This window comes from Pantherophis guttatus, chromosome 1 (genome assembly GCF_059756535.1).
Source record: "Pantherophis guttatus breed Tessera chromosome 1, ASM5975653v1, whole genome shotgun sequence".
In the NCBI taxonomy this organism is placed as follows: domain Eukaryota; kingdom Metazoa; phylum Chordata; class Lepidosauria; order Squamata; family Colubridae; genus Pantherophis; species Pantherophis guttatus.
In genome coordinates this window covers 340,223,842-340,244,778 of record NC_142063.1, presented here as the reverse complement: position 1 = coordinate 340,244,778, position 20,937 = coordinate 340,223,842, and the positions used below count along the sequence as shown (strand labels likewise).

General features: G+C 44.6%; 1 protein-coding gene across 8 annotated transcripts in view; it reads right to left on the bottom strand.

Moving 5' to 3' along the window:
• The window catches only part of ACACA (acetyl-CoA carboxylase alpha), a 280,148-nt gene that overhangs the window by 78,246 nt on the left and 180,965 nt on the right, over positions 1 to 20,937 (bottom strand). For all 8 annotated transcript variants that reach the window (XM_087883446.1, XM_060693230.2, XM_087883447.1 and 5 more), the window contains 4 exons: positions 8,687 to 8,956; positions 7,259 to 7,356; positions 5,644 to 5,764; positions 4,096 to 4,206 (listed from right to left, as the gene is read on the bottom strand). In XM_087883446.1, coding sequence (XP_087739572.1) covers positions 4,096 to 4,206; positions 5,644 to 5,764; positions 7,259 to 7,356; positions 8,687 to 8,956 — 600 coding nt within the window. The remainder of the gene's footprint in view (positions 1 to 4,095; positions 4,207 to 5,643; positions 5,765 to 7,258; positions 7,357 to 8,686; positions 8,957 to 20,937) is intronic.

The window sequence follows — 20,937 nt, the reverse complement described above, 5'->3', positions numbered from 1 at the left end:
GTCACATGACCACGGAGACGTCTTCGGACAGCGCTGGCTCTTCGGCTTTGAAACGGAGATGAGCACCACCCCCTAGAGGTGGGAATGACTAGCACATATGTGCAAGGGGAACCTTTACTTTTACTTTACTGTGAATATCTTTTTTCCTTGTGTTTTCTACTTGGGTAAGAGGCTGGAAGACAGGAATATTTGACAGGGGTAAAGAGTCGATAAATAAATGAAGCCATCCATCCATACTTGAGTTTACATCCGTATGGGTGGATGTGATACCGAGGGTGAATTATGGAGCATGTGATCACTCCAATTAGAGCCTTCTGGTCATTATCTAAATCTCACCAGGAATGGACTATAATGACTCTGCAGCTTTGATATCAGGTTGAGAAGCAAATAATGAGGATCATAGGTTGCTTCTGTTCTCTAGCAGATTGCTGGTGATCCAAATCATGCCTGTTAAATTCTTCGATTTTATATTCTTTTTGGTCTTCCTTCTAACCTTATACAGATAGTCCTCCACTTACAACTACAATTCAACCCAAAATTTCTGTGGCCAATTCAGACAGTGTTTAAGTAGGTTTTGCTCCATTTCACGACCTTTCTTGTCACAGTTGTTAAGTGAATCACTGCACTTGTTAAGTTAGTAACACAGTTGTTAAGTGAATCTGGCTTCCCCATTGCCTTTGCTTATCAGAAGGTCACAAAAGGGGATCATGTGACCCCGGGACACTGCAACCGTCATAAATATGCACCAGTTGCCAAGCGTCTGAATTTTGATCACGTGACTACAGGGATGCTGCAACAGTCATAAATGTGAAGAATGGTCATACGTCGCATTTTTCAGTGTTGCTGTAACGTCGAATGGAATTCTGGGAGATGAAGTCCACAAGATTCCTGCTTTAGAGCTTCAACCTAAAAGCCTTGAATGTGGAGGCTATATCTGGCCTACCAAACATCTACTCTATGGTAGTACCTGCCTTAGCTGGAACTCTATGGTCCTGCCATAGCCAGAACTCTATGGTCCTGCCATAGCCAGAACTCTACGGTCCTGCCATAGCCAGAACTCTATGGTTCTATCATAAGAGTAAAATCCATAGAGTAAAATCCATAGAGTTGGGCTGAATCCATCCATTCAGCCCAACACTGACTGACAATACAGATAGTTCTCAACTTCCTACCCCCATTTAGTCCAGAATTTCCATTACTAAGCACGGCGGGTAGAAATAGCAATAGCATTTAGGCTTATATACAGTGGTGCAGTGGCCTAGAGGTGGAGCTTTTGCCTCACAATCAGGAGGCTGTGAGTTCGATCCTAGGTAGAAACAGATATTTCTCTCTCGGTACATTGAAAATATATCTGCTGAATATAACTCCGCATTGGTGACAGGAAGGGCATCCGGCCAATAAACACTCAGCTCCATTCAATTGCCCAGATTCCACCCAGCAAACGATTATGGGGTCATTAAAAGGAGATAATGATGATGATTTAGGCTTATATACCACCCCATAGAGCTTTATAGCACTCTCTGGGCAATTTATAATGTTGGAAACATTATTTACATATTTGCATAACAATCTGAGTCCTCATTTTACTGATCTCAAAAGGATGGAAGGCTGAGTCAACCTTGAGCCTGTCAGGATTGAACTCCAGGCTGTGGGCAGAGTCTGCCTGCAACACTGCACTTTAACCCCTGTGCCACCAGGGTTCCAAGTGAGTCACACTCGATTTTATAACCTTTTTTTGCCTCGGTTGTTAAGCAGATCACTGCAGTTGCTAAGTGAATCAGGAGATTGTTAAGCAAATACAGTTTCTCCTATTAGCTTTGATCATTGGGTGCCAGCAGGGAAGGTTAACAGACAGAGATCACATGACCCTGGGATGCTACGACTGTCATAAATACATGCCGAGCATCATGACTGGACATAAGTCATTTTTTTTCAGTGCCATTGTAACTTTGAACAGTCGTTAAACGAACACTTGTAAGTCAAGGGCTATCTGTATTACTCACCATTGGCCACATTTTCAGCGGAGAACCCCAGTATAAAAGCTGCAGGCTGCATTCCCACCGAATCACAGCTGATCCCTCCCCAGCAAAGGCACAAAATCAAGATACCTTTGGCCAACTCGGTCCTTGGGCTGCCCAAATCTTCAGCAAAGATTCGATCGCCCGAACTCCGATTCTTAAAAACGCAACCCCCGCATGAGCAATCTTCCCCACCCGCCTTTTCCCACCCGCCCGGGCCAAACCGATGCGTCTCTATTTTCATTATTTTTAAGTGCATTGCTTAACTCTCGGCACTGATCCCTTTGCCTCAAAGGAAAGGTCTCCATCTCCTTGAACCTTTGGCCCAGGGTGCCACAATAGTCACAACATTCTCCTCCAATCTTTGTCGTGCCTGTGCTGCAAATCCCCGGAATCAGATTGCTACCCAAAGAAAGAAAATAAAAGTGGAATCGCAGCCCCCCCCCCCGCACTCTGCCACCTGCTTCCCCTTGTCATCTCTCCCCCCCCCACCCACCCCCACCCACTCTGCCTCCGTCTGTAATTCAAGGGCAAATTGTTTCTCTCTCCTGCTCGCAAGAACTGAGCTCTTGAGCATAAATTTCAAACAGCTGCTGCCTGGGTGGTGTGGTGATTTAAGAGCCGTAGCCTTTGACTCCTGCTTCCAACCCTGTTTAAAACCTAAAGTGGGATGGCTAGGAGGTTGGGGCATTTTCATCCCCAGGGGGACAATTCATTCAGGTATATTGCACAAAGGCTGCAAACAAGCCGGTCTCTGCTTTTTCTCTTAGAGAGGGGTCATTATTCTGCAGGAGACACTGGATGGAGAAACAGCAGGCTGGCTGAGAAGAGCACATTGATCTAAATAAAACAGAAGCGGGGATCTGGACCGCACAATGGGCCACTCTGCTCTCAGAAGGACCGCTGGGAGGGGGGGCGGGCAAGAGAAAGCTTTTCAGTTTGCATCTTGTGTCTTTTCCACGGGGTTTTGGGATGTGCGTGGCCGCTGAAAGTGCCTCTTTGAGAGTTGCAGGATCCAATCTGGGTCGTTCACCGGGACCGGAGGTTTAGGCTTCCGAGGTTTTGGACTCCTGTTGGAGCCCATCCTCAGGGAACTTTTGTATGTTTTTTATCTGGCTGTACACCGCCCTGAGTCCCTCAAGAGAAGGTGCGGTATATAAATTTGAAATAAAATAAAATAAAAAATAAATAAAAAACTTCACTCTCTCTCCAGAATGGGTGAAGATGGGCTATTCTATGTGTCATACTTATGGGGTGCCTGGGTGTGTTGTAGTTTTTTAAGGTAAAGGTAAAAGTTCCCCTCGTGCATATGTGCTAGTCATTCCTGACTCTACGGGGTGGTCCTCATCTCCGTTTCAAAGCCGAAGGGCCAGCACTGTCCGAAGACGTCTCCATGGTCATGTGGCCGGCATGACTCAACGCCAAAGGCGCACGGAACGCTGTTACCTTCCCACCAAGAAGCTGGGACAAGTAACGGGAGCTCACCCTGTTACATGGCACTAGGGATTCAAACCGCTGAACTGCCAACCTTTTGATCGACAAGCTCAGCATCTTAGCCACTGAGCCACTGTGTCCCTTTCTGTAGCTTTTTAGTTGTTGATTAATAGCTGGTGATCAACACCCCAATCAACAACTGAAAAGCCACACACAACCGGATACCCCATAAATACGATGCACAGAATAGCCCAAAGTATACACATTCTGGTGAAACAGAAGTTCCCTGGGGATGGGTTCTAGCACGAGTCCAAAACCTCGGTAGACAAAACCTCAGGTCCCGGTGACCAACCCAGATTGGATCCTGCAACATTATCCTGGGAACATGTGTGTATTTGCCTTCATTCGTCTTTGAGAGTTGTCCAAAGCATGGGCTGGCTGGGGAATTCTGGGAGTTGAAGTCCACAAGTCTTTTATGTACACTGAGAGCGTATGCACCAAGACAAATTCCTTGTGTGTCCAATCACACTTGGCCAATAAAAAATTCTATTCTATTCTACTCTATTCTATTCTATTCTTAAAAAGTTGCCAAATTTGGACATCCCTGTTTTAAAATCATGATCCACAAAGAAGAAAGGCTTACTTTGTTGAGTGCTCCAGCACCGGTCAAGATTATATGTGAATTTTCCACCTGGATTGTCCTTTGTCCCAGCCGGACAACGTAAGCCCCAATTCCAATGGCACGGCAGGTCACCTAAAAACAAAATAAATGAGTATTCAGATCAATTCTGCAGCATTTTTGGCGAACTTTTTACATTCAATACATGAATGCAAGGAAGCACCAGAACAGGAATGGACTGTTTATTTTTTGAAGCAGAATGCCCACTTATACTAAAAGAAGCCCCCTCTACAGCTGATGCATTCGCTTCATGAATAACACGCCTGATTTGACCTGGAAAGCATTTCACGTGAAGGCCTCCAATTCTGGAAAAAGACAACAGTACACCCGTTTGGTGTACTGGTGAAGGTGCTGGACTGGAAATCAGGAGACTGTGAGTTCTAGGTCTCCCTTAGGCATGAAAGCCAACTGGGTGACTTCAGGAGCATCACTTCCTCTCAATCCAACACAACTCACAGCATTGTTGTGAGGAAAAGAGGAGGAGGAGGAGGAGGAGGAAGTATGTTTGCTACCTTGAGTTGATGGGGGAGGAGAGGGAGAGGGAAGGAGGGAGGGAGAAGGAAAGAAGGGAGGGAGGGGGAGAGGGGAGGAAGGGAGGGAAGGAGGAAGAAAGAAAGAGAGAGAAGAAAGAAAGGGAGAAAGAAAGGAGGGAGGGAGGGAGGAAGGAAGAGAGAAAGTGAAAGAGAAAGAGAAAGGAAGGAAGGAAGGAAAGGAGGGAGGGTGGGTGGGAGGAAGAAGGGAGGGAGGGAGGAAGAGAGAGAGAAAGAAAGAAAGAAAGGAGGGAGGGAGGGAGAGAGAGAGAGAGAGAGAGAGAGAAAGAAAGAAAGAAAGAAAGAAAGAAAGAAAGAAAGAAAGAAAGAAAGAAAGAAAGAAAGAAAGAAAGAAAGGAGAGGGTGGGTGGGAGGGAGGAAGGAAAGGAAGGAAGGAAGAAAAAGAAGGAAGGAAGATTAATGATAAATATTTCCCAATTTATTTCCCACAAGAGGATGGGGAGGAGTAATAGTTGGCCCAATGAATGACTTGTCAATAATCTCTGAATACCAAGCCATGCCAAACGTATTCCAGTCTAAACAAGACTCAAGATCTTCCAATGATCTGACTGGGCGCGTCATGCAAAGGGAGCCCCCCGTTGCACCATCTCCCCGAAACAGAATCAAAACGGCCCTTTCTGATCTCATCGCATCCAGTCCGCATCGGTAAACATCCTGCCAAGATCTTCTTAGCCTCTTCCATGGTTCCACCTCTTCCTTAAGTGAGACCCACACGAGAAAGAGCAATGAGCAGCCAGGGCATAGCTTCTCCCAAGGCTTCTGCTGCTTTTTACTTGGCACATCGGAGGTCTACATCTCTCTGCCAGAAGTTTGCATGAGTAAGTATATCTGCTGGTGGAGCCAACACTCGAAGGGCCCTGTTGATTACAGCTGCTTGAATCTAAGAGGCCAACGAAAGCCTCATCTGCCTTATCTTCTCCCCTCCTAACCCCACCATCCCACCTCACAATTGTGGATTTACCAGATTAATTGTGATGATCTCTTCATAAGCAAGGGATGATTCCCCAGCAATCATGCCAGATCCTCTCAGGTTCTCGGTCCCCAGGCCATCTTCTTTCCCAATAATATCTGTAATTTTATACCTGATACAGGGTGGAAGGAAAGATCAGGGAGCAGTAGAGGAAACACCCACCCACCCCCGCAAACACACAAATATTATATTTGGCACTGAAATACTAGTAGTTCCTAGCTTGATTACTATATAGCATCCTCTGGATCTACACCTACACAACTCACATCCTCCTTGATGGATTGCTATTGATATTTAATACATAAATAATATTCATTATAGTCAAAGACCAACCCAAAAACAAATCAAAACAAACTAATACAATCCAAAAAACATAATCTCTCTCCTCCCTTCCTCTCTCTCTCCTTCCTCTCTCCCTCCCTCCCTCTCTCTTTACCTGTTTGTGTGTGTCTTATGTTCAGGTTAGCCCAAATAGTGCACAATGTTTGAACCAACATATTTAAAATCCACTAACATTAAGAATGCATAAAAAAAAATATCTGGGAGACATTACGCTTGTGGAATTGGTATTTCCATGATATTCACACCAGTTTTATTCACAAAACTGTGGCCAGGGCAGCCCACAGTCATGTGACCGTGATTTCTGATGTTTCCTACCAGCTTCCCACGAGCAAAGTCAATGGGGAAGCCTGCAGGAAATCAGAAGTTGCTCCTGCTGCTTTTTCGCCTGGTCATTCTGTTTATCTCTTTAAGTAAGTAAACATTGACTTATCATTGAAGTTCTTTTGCCATTTTTTTCTTCCTATAGTATATATTCTTCTTAGATGGTTATAGTTAAAAAAAAAGGGGGGGTGTAAAAATATGGTCAGCCTAAAATGTTACATTCGTTTTAAAATTTAATGTTCATCAATCTTCTCCACCTTTGTCTCTAGGATAACCCCAAGTCCACATGTCTTCGAGTTTTCAAGTTTGAAAAACACTGCTCTGCAATGGGTATGTATATTTGTATGTGTGTGTAACAGGGGTGAAATCCAGCAGGTTCTGACAGGTTCTGGAGAACTAGTAGCAGAAATTTTGAGTAGGTTGGAGAACCGGTAGCGGAAATTTTGAGTTGTTCGAAGAACCAGTAGCGGAAATTTTGAGTCGTTCGAAGAACCAGTAGCGGAAATTTTGAGTCGTTCAGCGAACCGGTAGTGGAAATTTTGAATAGTTCAGAGAACTGGTAGCGGAAATTTTGAGTAGTTCAGAGAACCAGCAAATACCACCTCTGGCTGACCCCAGAGTGGGTTGGGAATGGAGATTTTGCAATATCCTTCCCCTGGAGTGGGGTGGGAATGGAGATTTTGCAGTATCCTTCCCCTGCCATACCCACCAAGCCATGCCCACAGAACCGGTAGGGAAAAATTTTGGATTTCACCCCTGGTGTGTATGTTGTAGTCACTGACACTTTTTCTCTTTGGATTGCTATTTTGCCATCTCCACCAAAAATGGACAAATGCTGGAGAGTCCCGAATTGGAGGAGGACAGCAAGCCTGCGACTTTTGAACTGAATAACTCTCATTATAGGACTTTTTGCTCTTCTCTTGAGGACTATAGACATACATACCTCGATTCTCCTTCGTCTTCCACGTGTTCACAATGTACTGAGTTCAAGGCACTAACTTTCTTATAATCTTGAGGAGTTAGGTACAGATACTTGAATCCCTGGAAAAGGGAAGGGGGTGAAGAAAAGAGATAAAATAGCATAAGGGAAGTTCTACTACTCTTATCCCAAATCTGAACTGCACATTCAAATAATAACATCTGGCAAAAAAAACAACAACCCACATCTGTTAAAATAACTATACATGATTTGTGGCTGCAAATGACATTAAAGAGACTTTAAAGATTCGTGAGATGAACTGAATGATGGCGATTTCAGTTGTGCATTGCAAACAAACCAGGTTTCTAGTTCTCATTGTGATAATATGAAAGTGCAGGTAGCCCTCGACATACGACCACAATTGAGCCCAAACTTTACAGTGCTAAGTAAGACAGTTAAATGAAATTTTGCCTTATTTTACAACCTTTCTTGCTACAGTGGTTAAGTGAATTGTTGCAGTTGTTAAATTAGTAACAGGGTTCTTAAGTGAATTTGGCTTCCCCATTGACTTTCCTCGTTAGAAGGTTGCAAAAGGCGATCCCATGATCCAGGCACACTGCAACTGTCATAAATTCATGTCAGTTGCCAAGTGTCCAAGTTTTGATTATGTGATCTGCAACGGTTATATGCCTGAAAAATGGTCATAAGTCATTTTTTTCCAGTTCCATTGAACCTTTGAATGAATGATTGTAAGTCAAAGTTTACCTGTACTAATTCTGCTTATACCACTAGACTACAATCAACTTTGCTGATTCGTTGGCTGCAGCCCTTGAAAGTAGCAAGGTGTCTTTTGTGCATCTACATGCATGCACACACCCAAGAGAATGAGAGAGATACATTTTACGGTAATTTAAATTACTTTTCCTCATCCCAACTCCACCATCATACTCAGTAGTGGGATTCAGCCAGTTTGGGCCAGTTCGGGCAAACCGATAGTTAAATTGCTGACTGGCCCCGCCCCTTTCCATCCCACCCTTTCCAGAAGTCCCGACGTGCCCCATTTTGGCTCCCAGGTAAGTGCAGGGAGACCTCCTAGGCCCAAAATGGGGCATGGGGGGGGGGGATTTTGCAGCGCCCCTCTGCGACCCGTTTTTGCTCCCAGGCAGCTTCAGGGAGGCCTCCTAGACCCAAAATGTGGAGCAGGGAGGAGAGGTGCCCACCCCCCACGTCCTGTTTTCGCTCCCAGGAGGCTGCACGGAGGCCTACTGGGTCCAAAACGGGGCGTGGGGGGGGCAGCGCGTCCCCCCCGCAGTCAGTTTTTGTTCCCAGAGGACCAAGTGCTGCCTGTCACACACCCTGGCCACAGCCACATAGCCGTTCATTAGGGCAGAGAACCAGTTGTTAAATTATTTGAATCCCTCCACTGCATACCATGCTTCTAAAGATCTTTACCTTATAGGGGTCGGCTGGATCTTCCCATGCGACGTGGAACATGTGACGAATTTCTTCAGCCAAGCCAATCCGGGCCCCGCTGTTGGCAGCAACGTAAACCCGAGGGATACCCAGCCCCCGAGCCAGCTCTGATGCTCTGAGAAAAAGCAAGTCTTCTTGGGGACCAAAAGACCCGATCTTATATGTGATATCGTTGCTAATGACAACGATGTCTCGGCCGTCTGTATATTCAGGGGTCTTGAGAGTCATGCGCCAAGCCACCATTCCAATCTGCAAAAACAAGAATGGTTGATATTTCATTATTGATCATTGCTAGGATTAGAACATTGTTTTTCAAACTTGGCAACTTTAAGTTGTGTGGACTTCAATGCCAGGCCAGCATACCTTAAAACTTCCAGAATTACCCAATCAGTATCCTTTAAGATGAGTGGACTTCAACTCCCAGAATTCTAGGCTAGCATGCTTTAAGATGGATGGACTTCCATTCCCAAAATTCCATAGCTAATATGCTTTAGAATGGGTGGATTTCAACTCCCAGAACTCCCAGGGAGACCTGCTAGGCCCAAAATGGGATGCAGGGAGGTGCGGCACAATTCCCCCCACAGCCCGTTTTTGGTCCCAGGAGGCTGCAGGGAGGCCTGCTAGGCCCAAAATCGGGCATTGGGGGTGCAGAACGACCCCCTCCAGCCTGTTTTTGGTCCCAGGAGGCTACAGGGAGGCCTGCTAGGCCCAAAACGGGATGGGGTGGGTAGCCCGCACCCCCCTCCTCCCGGTATGTGCGCGTGACCATCCCCCTGCGCATGGGTCACTGAGGACAAGGCTTTCCTTGATGTTATCCAGGGTCATGCCGTGCCAGGTTTCATAGGAATTAACCAGCCCTTGGACTACCATGGTATCTTTATCCAGATTTTTTTTTTTTTTGGGGGGGGGGGGGGGGCTGGTTGTTTTCTTGCAGACGTTTCATGACCTAACTAGGGAACATCATCAGTTCTGTAAGAGAGTGGGATTGCGTTAGCACTGGTGATGTTACCTAGTTTGGGTAATGAAACATGTACAAGAAAACAAGTGAGCTCAGAGTGCACCAGGGACCCCTCATTTCAACCCTGAGGTGCAAATATTCTCCTTTATTGGGAAAAAAAAAAACTATTCTCCCAAATAATCCGTTGGTAGCATGCCTATCCTTAACAGAGCAAAAAATAAATAAAAATAAAACCTCAAAGGGGGGGGGGGAATTGGGGGAAAAAGTAAGAGGAAATATTGCTTCTAAAGAAATGTTTTTCTTTTTCTTCTTTCTGTGTATGTTGGTGAAATGAGGATGTGGGCCATTGTATTTTCAGAAAGAAGTAGTAGAGCCGTTATTTATTATTTTCCTGTAGAAACCCATTTGGCCTGTAAGGTATCACTGGCCAGCATTGGGGGTCGGGGAGGAATCAAAACCCAATGAATTATTCACAAGCTCCGATCAGAAGCAATCATTATTTCTGATGTTTCAAACTGTGATTAGGGCTCGGTGGTGGGGAAGACATTGATTCCATGGATAAAAAAAAACTAAAATATGGCAGTTCAGAATAGCATGGTGAGAGAGGTAGGTAGGTAGGTAGGTAGGTAGGTAGGTAGGTAGGTAGGTAGGAAGGAAGGAAGGAAGGAAGGAAGGAAGGAAGGAAGGAAGGAAGGAAGGAAGGAAGGAAGATACTTAACGTTCAGCCTGTATTCTGGAGTGTATATAATTTTTCACATATGTTCCCGGTCAAATACCCCACCCATTGGAAACTGCAGCTTAAGAGACACGGTAGCCAAAGCTTCAGATGATAATATCACTCGCTGTAATGTTATGCACAGTTGAAATGAACTGGAATTATTGCAGGAAAATCGTCTTTGGATTGTGCTCAAAGTTATGATAGTATGTGAAACTGATAGAATGCATTTCAACAGGAGGAAAATGCCCCTTGAGCCAGGAAAATATTATTGTTCTGTACACAAAGCACTTTTTAAAGTATTGTCTGTCTGTCTGTCATCTCTCCCCCCCTATCTATCTATCTATCTATCTATCCATCCATCCATCCATCCATCCATCCATCCATCCATCCATCCATCCATCCATCTATCTATCTATCTATCTATCTATCTATCTATCTATCTATCTATCTATCTATCTATCTATCATCTCTATCCCGAAGCTCTCCCCCACTCTCTGCACACAACCATAAAGAGTTAGTAAATTGTAATATATTGTATTATAATTTTCAATTTGCATGCAACCTCAGTCAGGAATGGCTTACATTTTAAGGTTAAAAGAACAGTAGAAACAAAATACAACGAGAACTGCCTCAAACCAGCTATATAGAATATCAGAGAGGGAGAAAGGGAACATTAAATCAAAGACCCAAAGTTCCTATCGTTTTATTTTATCCCAATCCTGCTGAAAACTCAGTTATTACAGCTTAACAAAAGCACAACCGACTCAGGATGATACAGATTTTGGAAGGAAAGCTGTTCCACAAGACTTTCTGATTTTTGAAGCATGTCACTAAGCTAGCTGGAGAGAAAATGGATTCTCTACATTTATATATATTATAAAGCCAGTTTGGTCTGGCACCAAGCGCCAGACTAGAAAGCAGGAAACTGTGAGTTCAAGTCCTGCCTTTTGCCATAAAAGCCGGTTGGGTGGCTTTGGACCAATCAGCAGAAGATGGTGTGTCCTAGTCCTGGCTTAGTCATGGAAGCCAGCTGGGTGACTTTGAGCCAATCCTTCTCTCTCAGCCCAACCCACCTCACAGGGTTGTTGTTGTGAGGAAAATAGGAGGAGGAAGGTATGTTGGATATGTTCGCAACAGCAGTGGGTTTCACATTTTGTTGGTACTGGTTTGGCGTGTGCGCATGCGCGCACATGCTTCATACGCACATGCATCTTCTGTACATGCGCCCAGTCTTCCATGCATGTGCTTTGCTTGCATGTGTGTTTTCCGCGCACGTGCCCAGCCTCAAAACCATGCCTAAATAGGACGGCATGGAGCCGGGACAGGTAGGCAGGCCCATCCGCGATCTCCGCTACCAGTATGAACTGGCTGAATACCACCTCTGGTTCGCAGCCTTGGATTATTTTGTAAAAATAATAAAGGCAGGATACAAACAAACAAATAAAAACCATCCATTGAGAGTCAACTGCAGTGGTGGGTTCCACCCGGTTCAGCCCGGTTCCCCCGAGCCGGTAGCAGTGACGATATGACGTCACCAAACCAGTTCTGGCCCTCCCCCATCCCCCCCCTGCATTATTCTTACCATTTATTTGGCCCCACCCCCAATCTATTGCTGCCTCCTGAGTCCCAGCTGATGGGCTATAAGGAAAAACTGTTTAAACTCTTGCCCTGGTGCTTCAAAGGGCCTCCCTACAGCTGATCAGTGGTAAAAGGCACTTTGGTGGTAGACTGGTGCCTCCAAAAACAAATGAATAGACCAGTGCCTGCAAAAATAAATGGGTAGACCAGTGCCTGCAAAAATACATGAGTAGATCAGTGCCTGCAAAAATACATGAGTAAATCAGTGCCTGCAAAAATACATGAGTAGATCAGTGCCTGCAAAAATAAATGGGTAGACCGGTACAGCTCTGCAAGCAGTTAAAAGCCTGGTAGACCAGTACCTCTGCTAAATCCTAAAGAATTGTCATATGGCCATCAAGCCACGCCCACAAAATAAGCCACGCCCACAGAACTGGTAGTAAAAAAATTTAGAACCCACCCCTGGTCAATTGGTCACAATTTCAGAAGATCAGTCTTAGAAATTTGCATCCTGGAGAACCATTTTCAGGACCAGGCAATCTGGAGCCCAGTTTTTAAAGGGAACCGATTTGTTAGAGGATAAATAGATATAACTGGTAGCACCAAAAAAAGTATATATATATTCCCAGACTTTTAAAGGACGTAAGGCCATGCGGTTACGTTGCTTGGTAACATGACCTTAATACAAGCCTCTGCGCCAAAGGACTGAAAAATGGACAATATAACACGAGGGTTATTTTTAAAAAAGATCCATGAGCAATCCAGAAATCCACAGGCTATTTAAACTGAAGTCTGTTCTGGGTAAATTGGTGAAAAATGGCAATTCAAGGATAAAAGTGTCAAATCTGTCAAACAATAAGCAGCTTCTAAAAAGATAAGTTTAGTAACCTTTCAAAGCATTTTAGCTGTATCAAGAGGTGTATGGATAAGGTGGCTCCAGTAAGCTTGATAGGTAGTCCTCGACTTAACAACAGTTCATTTAGTGACCATTTGAAGTTGCAACAGCACTGAAAGAAGCGACACACGAACGTTTTTCACACTTACGACTGCTGCAGCAGCCCCTTGGTCAGATGATCAAGATTCAGACGCTTAGTGACTGACTCATATTTATGTCGGTTGCAGAGTCCTGGGTCATATGAATATATTTTGCGACTTTCCGACAATCAAAGTCAACGGGAAAGGCAGATTCACTTAACAGACGTATTACCAACTTAACAACTGCAGTGATTCAGTTAACAACTGTGGCAAGAATGGTTGTAAAGTGGGACAAAACTCACTTAACAACTGTCTCGGTTAGCAACATAAACTTTCAGATCAAGTCAAGGACTACCTGTATTTATTTAGATTACTTAAAAGGAGCCTTGGTAGTACAGTGGTTTAAAGCACCCTGTTATTAAGACCAGCTGCCTGCAATTACTGCAGGTTCGAATCTCGCCAAGGCTCAAGGTTGATTCAGCCTTCCATCCTTTCTAAGGTAGGTAAATTGAGGACCCAGATTATGGGGGCAATAAGCTGACTTTGTATAAATATACAAAAGGATGAAGGCTATTGCTGAGCACATTGTAAGCCGCCCTGAGTCTCCGGAGAAGGGCGGCATATAAATCAAATTAAAAAAAAAAAAGTAGTGCAGAGAAGAGCAACAAAGATGGTTAGGATGGCCTGGAGGCTAAAACATATAAAGAACGGTTGCTGGAATTATGTATATCTAGGTTAATCAAAGGAAGGACTAGGGGAGACATGATAGCAGTCTTCTGATATCTCAGGGGTGCCCCAAAGAAGAGGGAGTCAAGCTATTCTCCAAAGCACCTGAGGGCAGGACAAGAAGCAATGGGTGGAAACTCATCAAGGAGAGAAGCAACCTAGAACTAAGGAGAAATTTCCTGACAGTTAGAACAATTAACCCGTGGAACAATTTGCCTCCAGAAGTTGTGAATGCTCCAACACTGGAAGTTTTTAAGAAGATGTTGGATAACCATTTGTCTGAAGCGGTGTAGGGTTTCCTGCCTAAGCAGGGGGTTGGACTAGAAGACCTCCAAGGTCCCTTCCAACTCTGTTATTCTATTCTATTCTATTCTATTCTATTCTATTCTATTCTATTCTATTCTATTCTATTCTATTCTATTCTATTCTATTCTATTCTATTCTATTCTATTCTATTCTATTCTATTCTATTCTATTCTAAAGATAGGTGACAAGATTCCCTATCAAGATTGCTTAGCAAATCTAGACACCATAAAGGAAGAGAACCTATTGGAGATTTATAACTGGTTAATAATAATAATTAAAACAAAAAGATTAGAAGATTTCTCCAAGAAAGAGACCTGTCCTTGGAGGGTGTGTTCTTTAATCTTGTTGCTCTAAATAACAATTGCAAATAAGTTTATTCCATATTCGGCAGGAGCCCTGAGGTGGTCCTGTTTGCTGACGGGAACTTATTATTCATGGGTGTTAAAAATAGAGATGGTGAAAGGCTCTGGACATGGAGCAGAGACCTTTAAAAGGCAAACCGAATGGAATCTAAGCAACCACAACATGATGGATGCTTGGATCAAAAATCCCTTTACTTATTTGTGGATGAGATCTGAGTTAGTAACGACAGGAAACAGGAAAGTGGCAGGGTGCAGGAGGCAAACATTGTATTGGAGGTCACTAGCAAAGAGTCCCTTGGGAGTTGGGCGGCATAGAAATATGATTAATTAAATTAAATTAAATTAAAATAAATAAATAAAAAGTATTTTACAAGTAAGACTTATGACCATACAGGTAGTCCTCAACGTACGACCACAACTGAGCTCAACATCTCGGTTGCTAAGGGAGGCATTTGTTCAAGGGAGTTTTTTCCCATTTTACCACTTTCCTTGCCGCAGTTGTTTAGTTTAGTTAACACAGTTGTTAAGTGAATCTGGCTTCCCCTTTGACTTTGCTTGCCAGAAGATTGCGAAAGGGGATCACGTGATCCCGGGGACACTGCAGCCGTCATAAATAGGAGTCAGCGGATAAGTGTCTGAATCAGGGGTGAAATCTACTTACCTTCCTTACTGGTTTGGAAGGGCATGCGCGCGTCACATGTGCGCGCAGACCCTCTGCGCATGCGCAAAACCTTCTGCGCATGAGCAGAGGGTAAGAAACACATTACTTCCTGGTTAAAACCAGGAAGTAATGACACCCGGGTAGGTGGGCGGAGCCTCACACCGCCACTGCTAACGGTTCTCCAAACCACCTGCCAGAAATCGCTACCGGATTGCCCGATCCGGTCTGAACCGGGAGGATTTCACCCCTGGTCTGAATTTGGATCACTTGATCATGGGGATGCTGCAGTGATCTATAAACCTTATAAACAGAAGAACACAGACATCCCCTAAACCAGGGATCAGCAACCTTAAACACTCAAAGAGCCACAAAGGTCCTAACCGGAAGCCTCCAGTTCAATTCTGGAGCCGACCGGAAGTCCAGTTCCCCCACCATAGAGTCTCCTCCTAGCGCGGCATCCTTTTTCCTCTGTTGACCGGAAGTCCAGTTCCCCCACCAGAGTCTCCTCCTAGCGCGGCATCCTTTTTCCTCTGTTGACCGGAAGTCCAGTTCCCCCACCATAGAGTCTCCTCCTAGCGCGGCGTCCTTTTTCCTCTGTTGACCGGAAGTCCGGTTCCCCCACCATAGAGTCTCCTCCTAGCGCGGCATCCTTTTTCCTCTGTTGACCGGAAGTCCGGTTCTCCCACCATAGAGTCTCCTCCTAGCGCGGCGTCCTTTTTCCTCTCCCTGTCCTAACCGAAAGCCATATCAATTGTGGAGCCGACCGGTGACAGGGAGCTGCAGCAGAGGGATGAAAGAGCCACATGCGGCTCCAGAGCCGCAGGTTGCTGACCCCTGCCCTAAACTCTGCTGAAAATGTTACCTAGCCTGGTAACGAAACATTCGGAAACCAACCCACAAGCTCGGAGAACAAACCTGCACCCTCATCCTACACCTGAGCTACAGATATTTGCCTCTGTTGCAAGATGGAGAGGCTCATTTACTACTGGAGAAAGAGCGGCAGAACCTGGGGGCGGAGTTAAAAGAGGGCTCAGCCTAGAATCCCTATGTCGCCACAAGCACACTAAACCCAACTCCCTTTGAATTCTGTGGAGCCTTATCTAACTCCAAGCAGGTGCTAACTGTTATTTGAAAAGATCCCTCTGCACAGTCAGGAGAAGCAATAAATAAGCTTAATTGGACCTTCTTGGATCTGATCTTTCGCACCTGACAGTTACAGAAGTGATGGGTAACCATTGGAAGACCTGAAGGATCTGATTGGGAACTGATCCACCTGAAGGAAAATCTATCTATATGGTCAAACAGCATCAATACTGACCTGATGGCATATAAACATCATCATCATCATTATCATCCTCAGCACCAAAAGCACTCTGGGCAGTGAAGCAAGATAAAATCACAGTACAATTATCAAGATCAGTAAAAAAAAAAAAAAAAAGAAGGGGGGGGGAAATACAAGATTGAGGCCCCAATAAAATTTTCAACACTCATAGATCACACAGAGCTCCATTACCCAAGGTCCCAATCAAGCTGCTACTATCTGTAATGTCTTTACAGAAATCTACAGCGCAAATGCATTTAGAATATTAGGAATCTTTTTGGTCAATGTAACTCCAAAGCATATTGCGAAGTTGGAAAAGAGAAAGAAAAGCAATTAAAATGGCTAAGAGGTTGGGTTACCTCTCTTACTAGGAAAGGTCATAGTATAATCCAGGGCCAGTGATGGCTAACCTTTTTGCCATCGCGTGCCAAAAGTGGGGGTCGCGTGGGGGAGGGTCACGGGCGCACGTGACCACACCCATAATTCAATGCACCCCCCGCTCCCCCCGCTTTTGGCACGTGATGGCACGGTGGGACAGGAAGGCCCGTTTTTCGCCCTTCCCTAGCTCCAGAGGCTTTCTAGGAGCCTGGGGAGGGCAAAAACGGCCTTCCTCCCCCACGAGGCCCTCCAGAGGCCGGAAACAGCCCGTTTCCCAACTTCCGGTGGGCTCAGAAGGCCCGAAAATCAGCTGGCTGGCACGCGCATGCGCGCTAGAGCTGAACTAATAATAATAATAATAATAATAATAATAATAATAATAATAATAATAATAATAATAATAATAATAATAATAATAATAATAATAATTTTATTTCTATACCGCCCTTCTCCCGAAGGACTCAGGGCGGTGTACAGCCTATTTAAAAACACAGACAAAACAATGATAGGGCAATGCTTGCGTGTCTACAGATATGGCTCTGCGTGCCACTTTTGGCACACATGCTATAGGTTCGCCATCACGGCCCTAGGCTGTGGACCAGTACTGGTCCATGGCAGTGGTGGAATTCATATTTTTTTTACTACCGGTTCTGTGGGCGTGGTATGGCTTGGTGGGCGTCCCTTGGTGGGCGTGGCAGAGGAAGGATAATGCAAAATCCCCATTCCCACTCCACTCCTAGGGGAAGGATATTGTTGTGACTCCAGCTCCCGAGCCTGTCCTCACAGAGGAAGATGACTCTGAAAGTGATGGGGAAGAACTGACAAGGCCTCCCTCTCCGGGACCCTCCTTTCTGGCAACACCTCAGGTTCCAGGTGAAGGCCAGGAGGAAGGCATGTCGGAGCACCCACTAATAGGGAGTGATGAAGATCAATCTTGGATTGATCCCAGGCAGCGTCGGAGGGAGAGGCGTGCGCAGCAAAATAAGAGGTGGGGAAGGGCCAGAGATTGCTGAGTCACTGAGCCATGCCCCACAGGGGATAAAAGTGAGTGGGGTTGCTCTGCAGGCTCTGTGACGGACAAAAACTGCATATCGTGAGCTTCGGATGGGATATTTTTCGGAATTAAGGCTTGGACTTTGTGAATGACTTCTGACTACTCTTTGAACTCTTGGTTGCCCCAGCAACGGACTACAGATATGCTGACTCCTGTTTCTAGAGGTGATAAGAAACTTGGCAGGCATTCGGAAAGTAGCTGCTAGAACTTTTATCTGCTAAAGGGATTCAGGTCAGCTTGTAAAAATAAATTACTGATAGACGTCTTTTGCTCGTGTGTCTGCCTATGTGAGGTGGGGGACAGAACAGATATTGCAAAATTTCCATTCCCACCCCACTCTGGGGCCAGCCAGAGGTGGTATTTGCCGGTTCTCCGAACTACTCAAAATTTCCACTGCCGGTTCTCCAGAACCTGTCAGAACCTGCTGAATAGCACCCCTGGTCCATGGCCTGTTAGAAACCTGGCCATGCAGCTGGAAGTGAGTGGCAAAACTGCACATGTGCAGGATTTATGTTGTGTGCTCCCCATCCTCTCCCAGTCTATGGAACAATGGTCTTCCACAAAATTGGTCCCTGGTGCCAAAATGGTTGGGGACCACTTGGTATAATCCACATGCTCCTTAAATCCCATGTGTCAAGCTCGTGGCGTTATGTTGCCGTCACATGACGTTTCATGACGTTTTTTCCCCTCACAGAGCTGGGGTGGACATGGCATGTGGCACATCTGGCCCATGGGCCGCCAGTTTGACACCCCTGTTCTAAATGCTATGGATCATATTCTCAGAGGAACTTCCAGAGAAGAAATAGTGAAATGGCTAGAAGTGGAGCAGATGACCACAGAAGAATGAGTGGGTCGGCTCGTCGTAATTCCTCTCCAAATTAGGAAAGGAAGTGAGATTGCCCACAAGTGCTCCATACAGTTGTTTCTCATAAGGATACCACAAGAGAGTGGTTTCAGTGGTTTAGAACACTGTGATATAAGGGAATAGACATCTTGCAATAGACCAGGGGTGTCAAACTCAATTTCATTGAGGGCCACATCAGGGTTGTGTTTGACCTTGGTGGCTGGGGTGGGTGTGGCCAGCTTGACGTCACTTGTGTCGGGGGCACCTGTGGTGGCCCAAGCACTCTGCCAGCAAAAACGGTCTTCCGAGCTCCGTTTTTGGCTGCAACAGCCTCCTGCAACCCTCTGCCAGCGAAAACAGAGATCGGGAGGGCTGCCCTCCCGAGTTCTGTTTTCGCTGCAGAGGGTTGCAGGAGGCCATTGCAGCCAAAAACGGAGCTCAGAAGCCCGTTTTCGCCGGCAGAGGCACCGTGGGCCGGTCCTTCGCTGTTTCCAGGGTGGCCCTATGGGCCTGATCTAAATACCCTGCAGGCTGGATCTGGCCCCCGGGCCATGAGTTTGACACCCTTGCAATAGACAGTTGGCATCAGTGGTGGGTTGTCCCCAGTTCGGACCGGTTCACAAGAACCGGTAGTAAAACCACAGGAAGCCCTGCCCACTGCCCCAGATGTCATCATTGGCGATTTGCACATGCACAGAAGGGGCGTGCGCGAGCGAAGCAAGCGTGTGCGCGTGATCTCATTGCGAGCCGGTAGTAAAGGTAAGTAGTACCCACCCCTGGTTGGCATCTTTAAGGATACTGAGTTTGTATACTTTTCTAATCACTTTTGGATATTGCTTATTAACTGCTTTTCTGCTGTTAGAAATAGCAATAGCAATACCACTTAGATTTATATACTGCTTCATACTGCTTTTACAGCCCTTTCTAAGAAATCAAAGTTTTATAGCACCAAATGTGTTTCCCTCAATCCTTAGCGAAATAAGTTTTAAATACAAGATTAAGGACCAAAAAAAGTACTTTGGAATGTACAAGAAAAGGGCGATTAGAACTTTGATTTTTGAAAGTTAAAAATGCACTAAGGGTCCAGATGGATTTGAAATAAGATTTTGGAATTAATCCACAGAATCCTTCCCATGGGAAAAGGCTTTGTTTAGAATCCTCTTTTTAAAAGCCACGGTTGATAGACTTTGAAGATTGAACACTAGAGGGAACTAGAGAGAACTAAAAGTTACAATTAAAGGAGAAGAACGGATGAATTTGACTTACCAATACAGAATGAAGCAAAATATTTTTTAATATTGAAGGTTATTTTTGAACAATGGACTAAGAAATTAATTTAAAAAGTGCCTATCTCTATAAATTTGATTTGAAAGTGGATTTTAAAATGAAAGACTACAAGAATGATATGGTAAAAGATGCTACACTGGACATAAAAAAAGCCAACTGATATGTTAATAACTACTGTAGGGGGATATTGAAATAACAAACTAAGATAGTGACATACATAATTTTCCTACTCTGGAATTACAAAAGAGGCTTGTTAAAGCTGTGAAGAATTTTGTGAGAAGGGACAAAACAAAAACGAAATCTAGTTCTAGGACATTATTTGAAGGGGCTAAAGATCAAGATTGTTAAAAGAAAAAAGGGAGGAATATAAAAATGGTTTATTTGATCCAGATTAAAATACATATATATAGTTATCTCATTATCTTTGACTTTTAACTGGGCCTGAACAATGAGTCTTTAAAGATTTGTTTATAGATATGGGATAGAATATGAGAAGAAGAAATTATTTGCTGTATTTTAAGAAAAGGTAATAAGTTGCTAAAATTGTTTATACTTGTGATGAAAGAGAAGTCATTTCTATATATATCAATTTTCCTATCTTTCCTATCTTTCTGTTTTTCCTTTCTATTCTCTCTCTTCTGCACATTTTATTTTTTCTGTTGATTCTTTTCCTTTTTTTTTTTTTTTGGTATTTGTTTTATCTTTTTAATGGCAATTTTTAATAAAATTGTCATTTAAAAAAAGATAGTCCTCCCAGAGAAACAACTAGCCAGCTGACATAAGTAATGTCTACCATGGCATTGACAGGTAGAGTTTAAAAAAAAACTCAAAATGGCCGATGTGCAAATAAAGAAACGCAGAGCTTCCATTGCACTGTTGTGGCCGCCATCTTGACTTTTTTGCACAGACCCTGCAGACCTCACAGACCCAACCTGTTCGCATTGTTCGCACACCAGCCCATGGTGCGCATCTCAGAGCCAGCCATTCTCTCCTTGTACCCAGCTTGGAAACTCAGCAACTGGCGTATCTTGCTTCCAGTAAACCATTTATTCTCATCCAGGA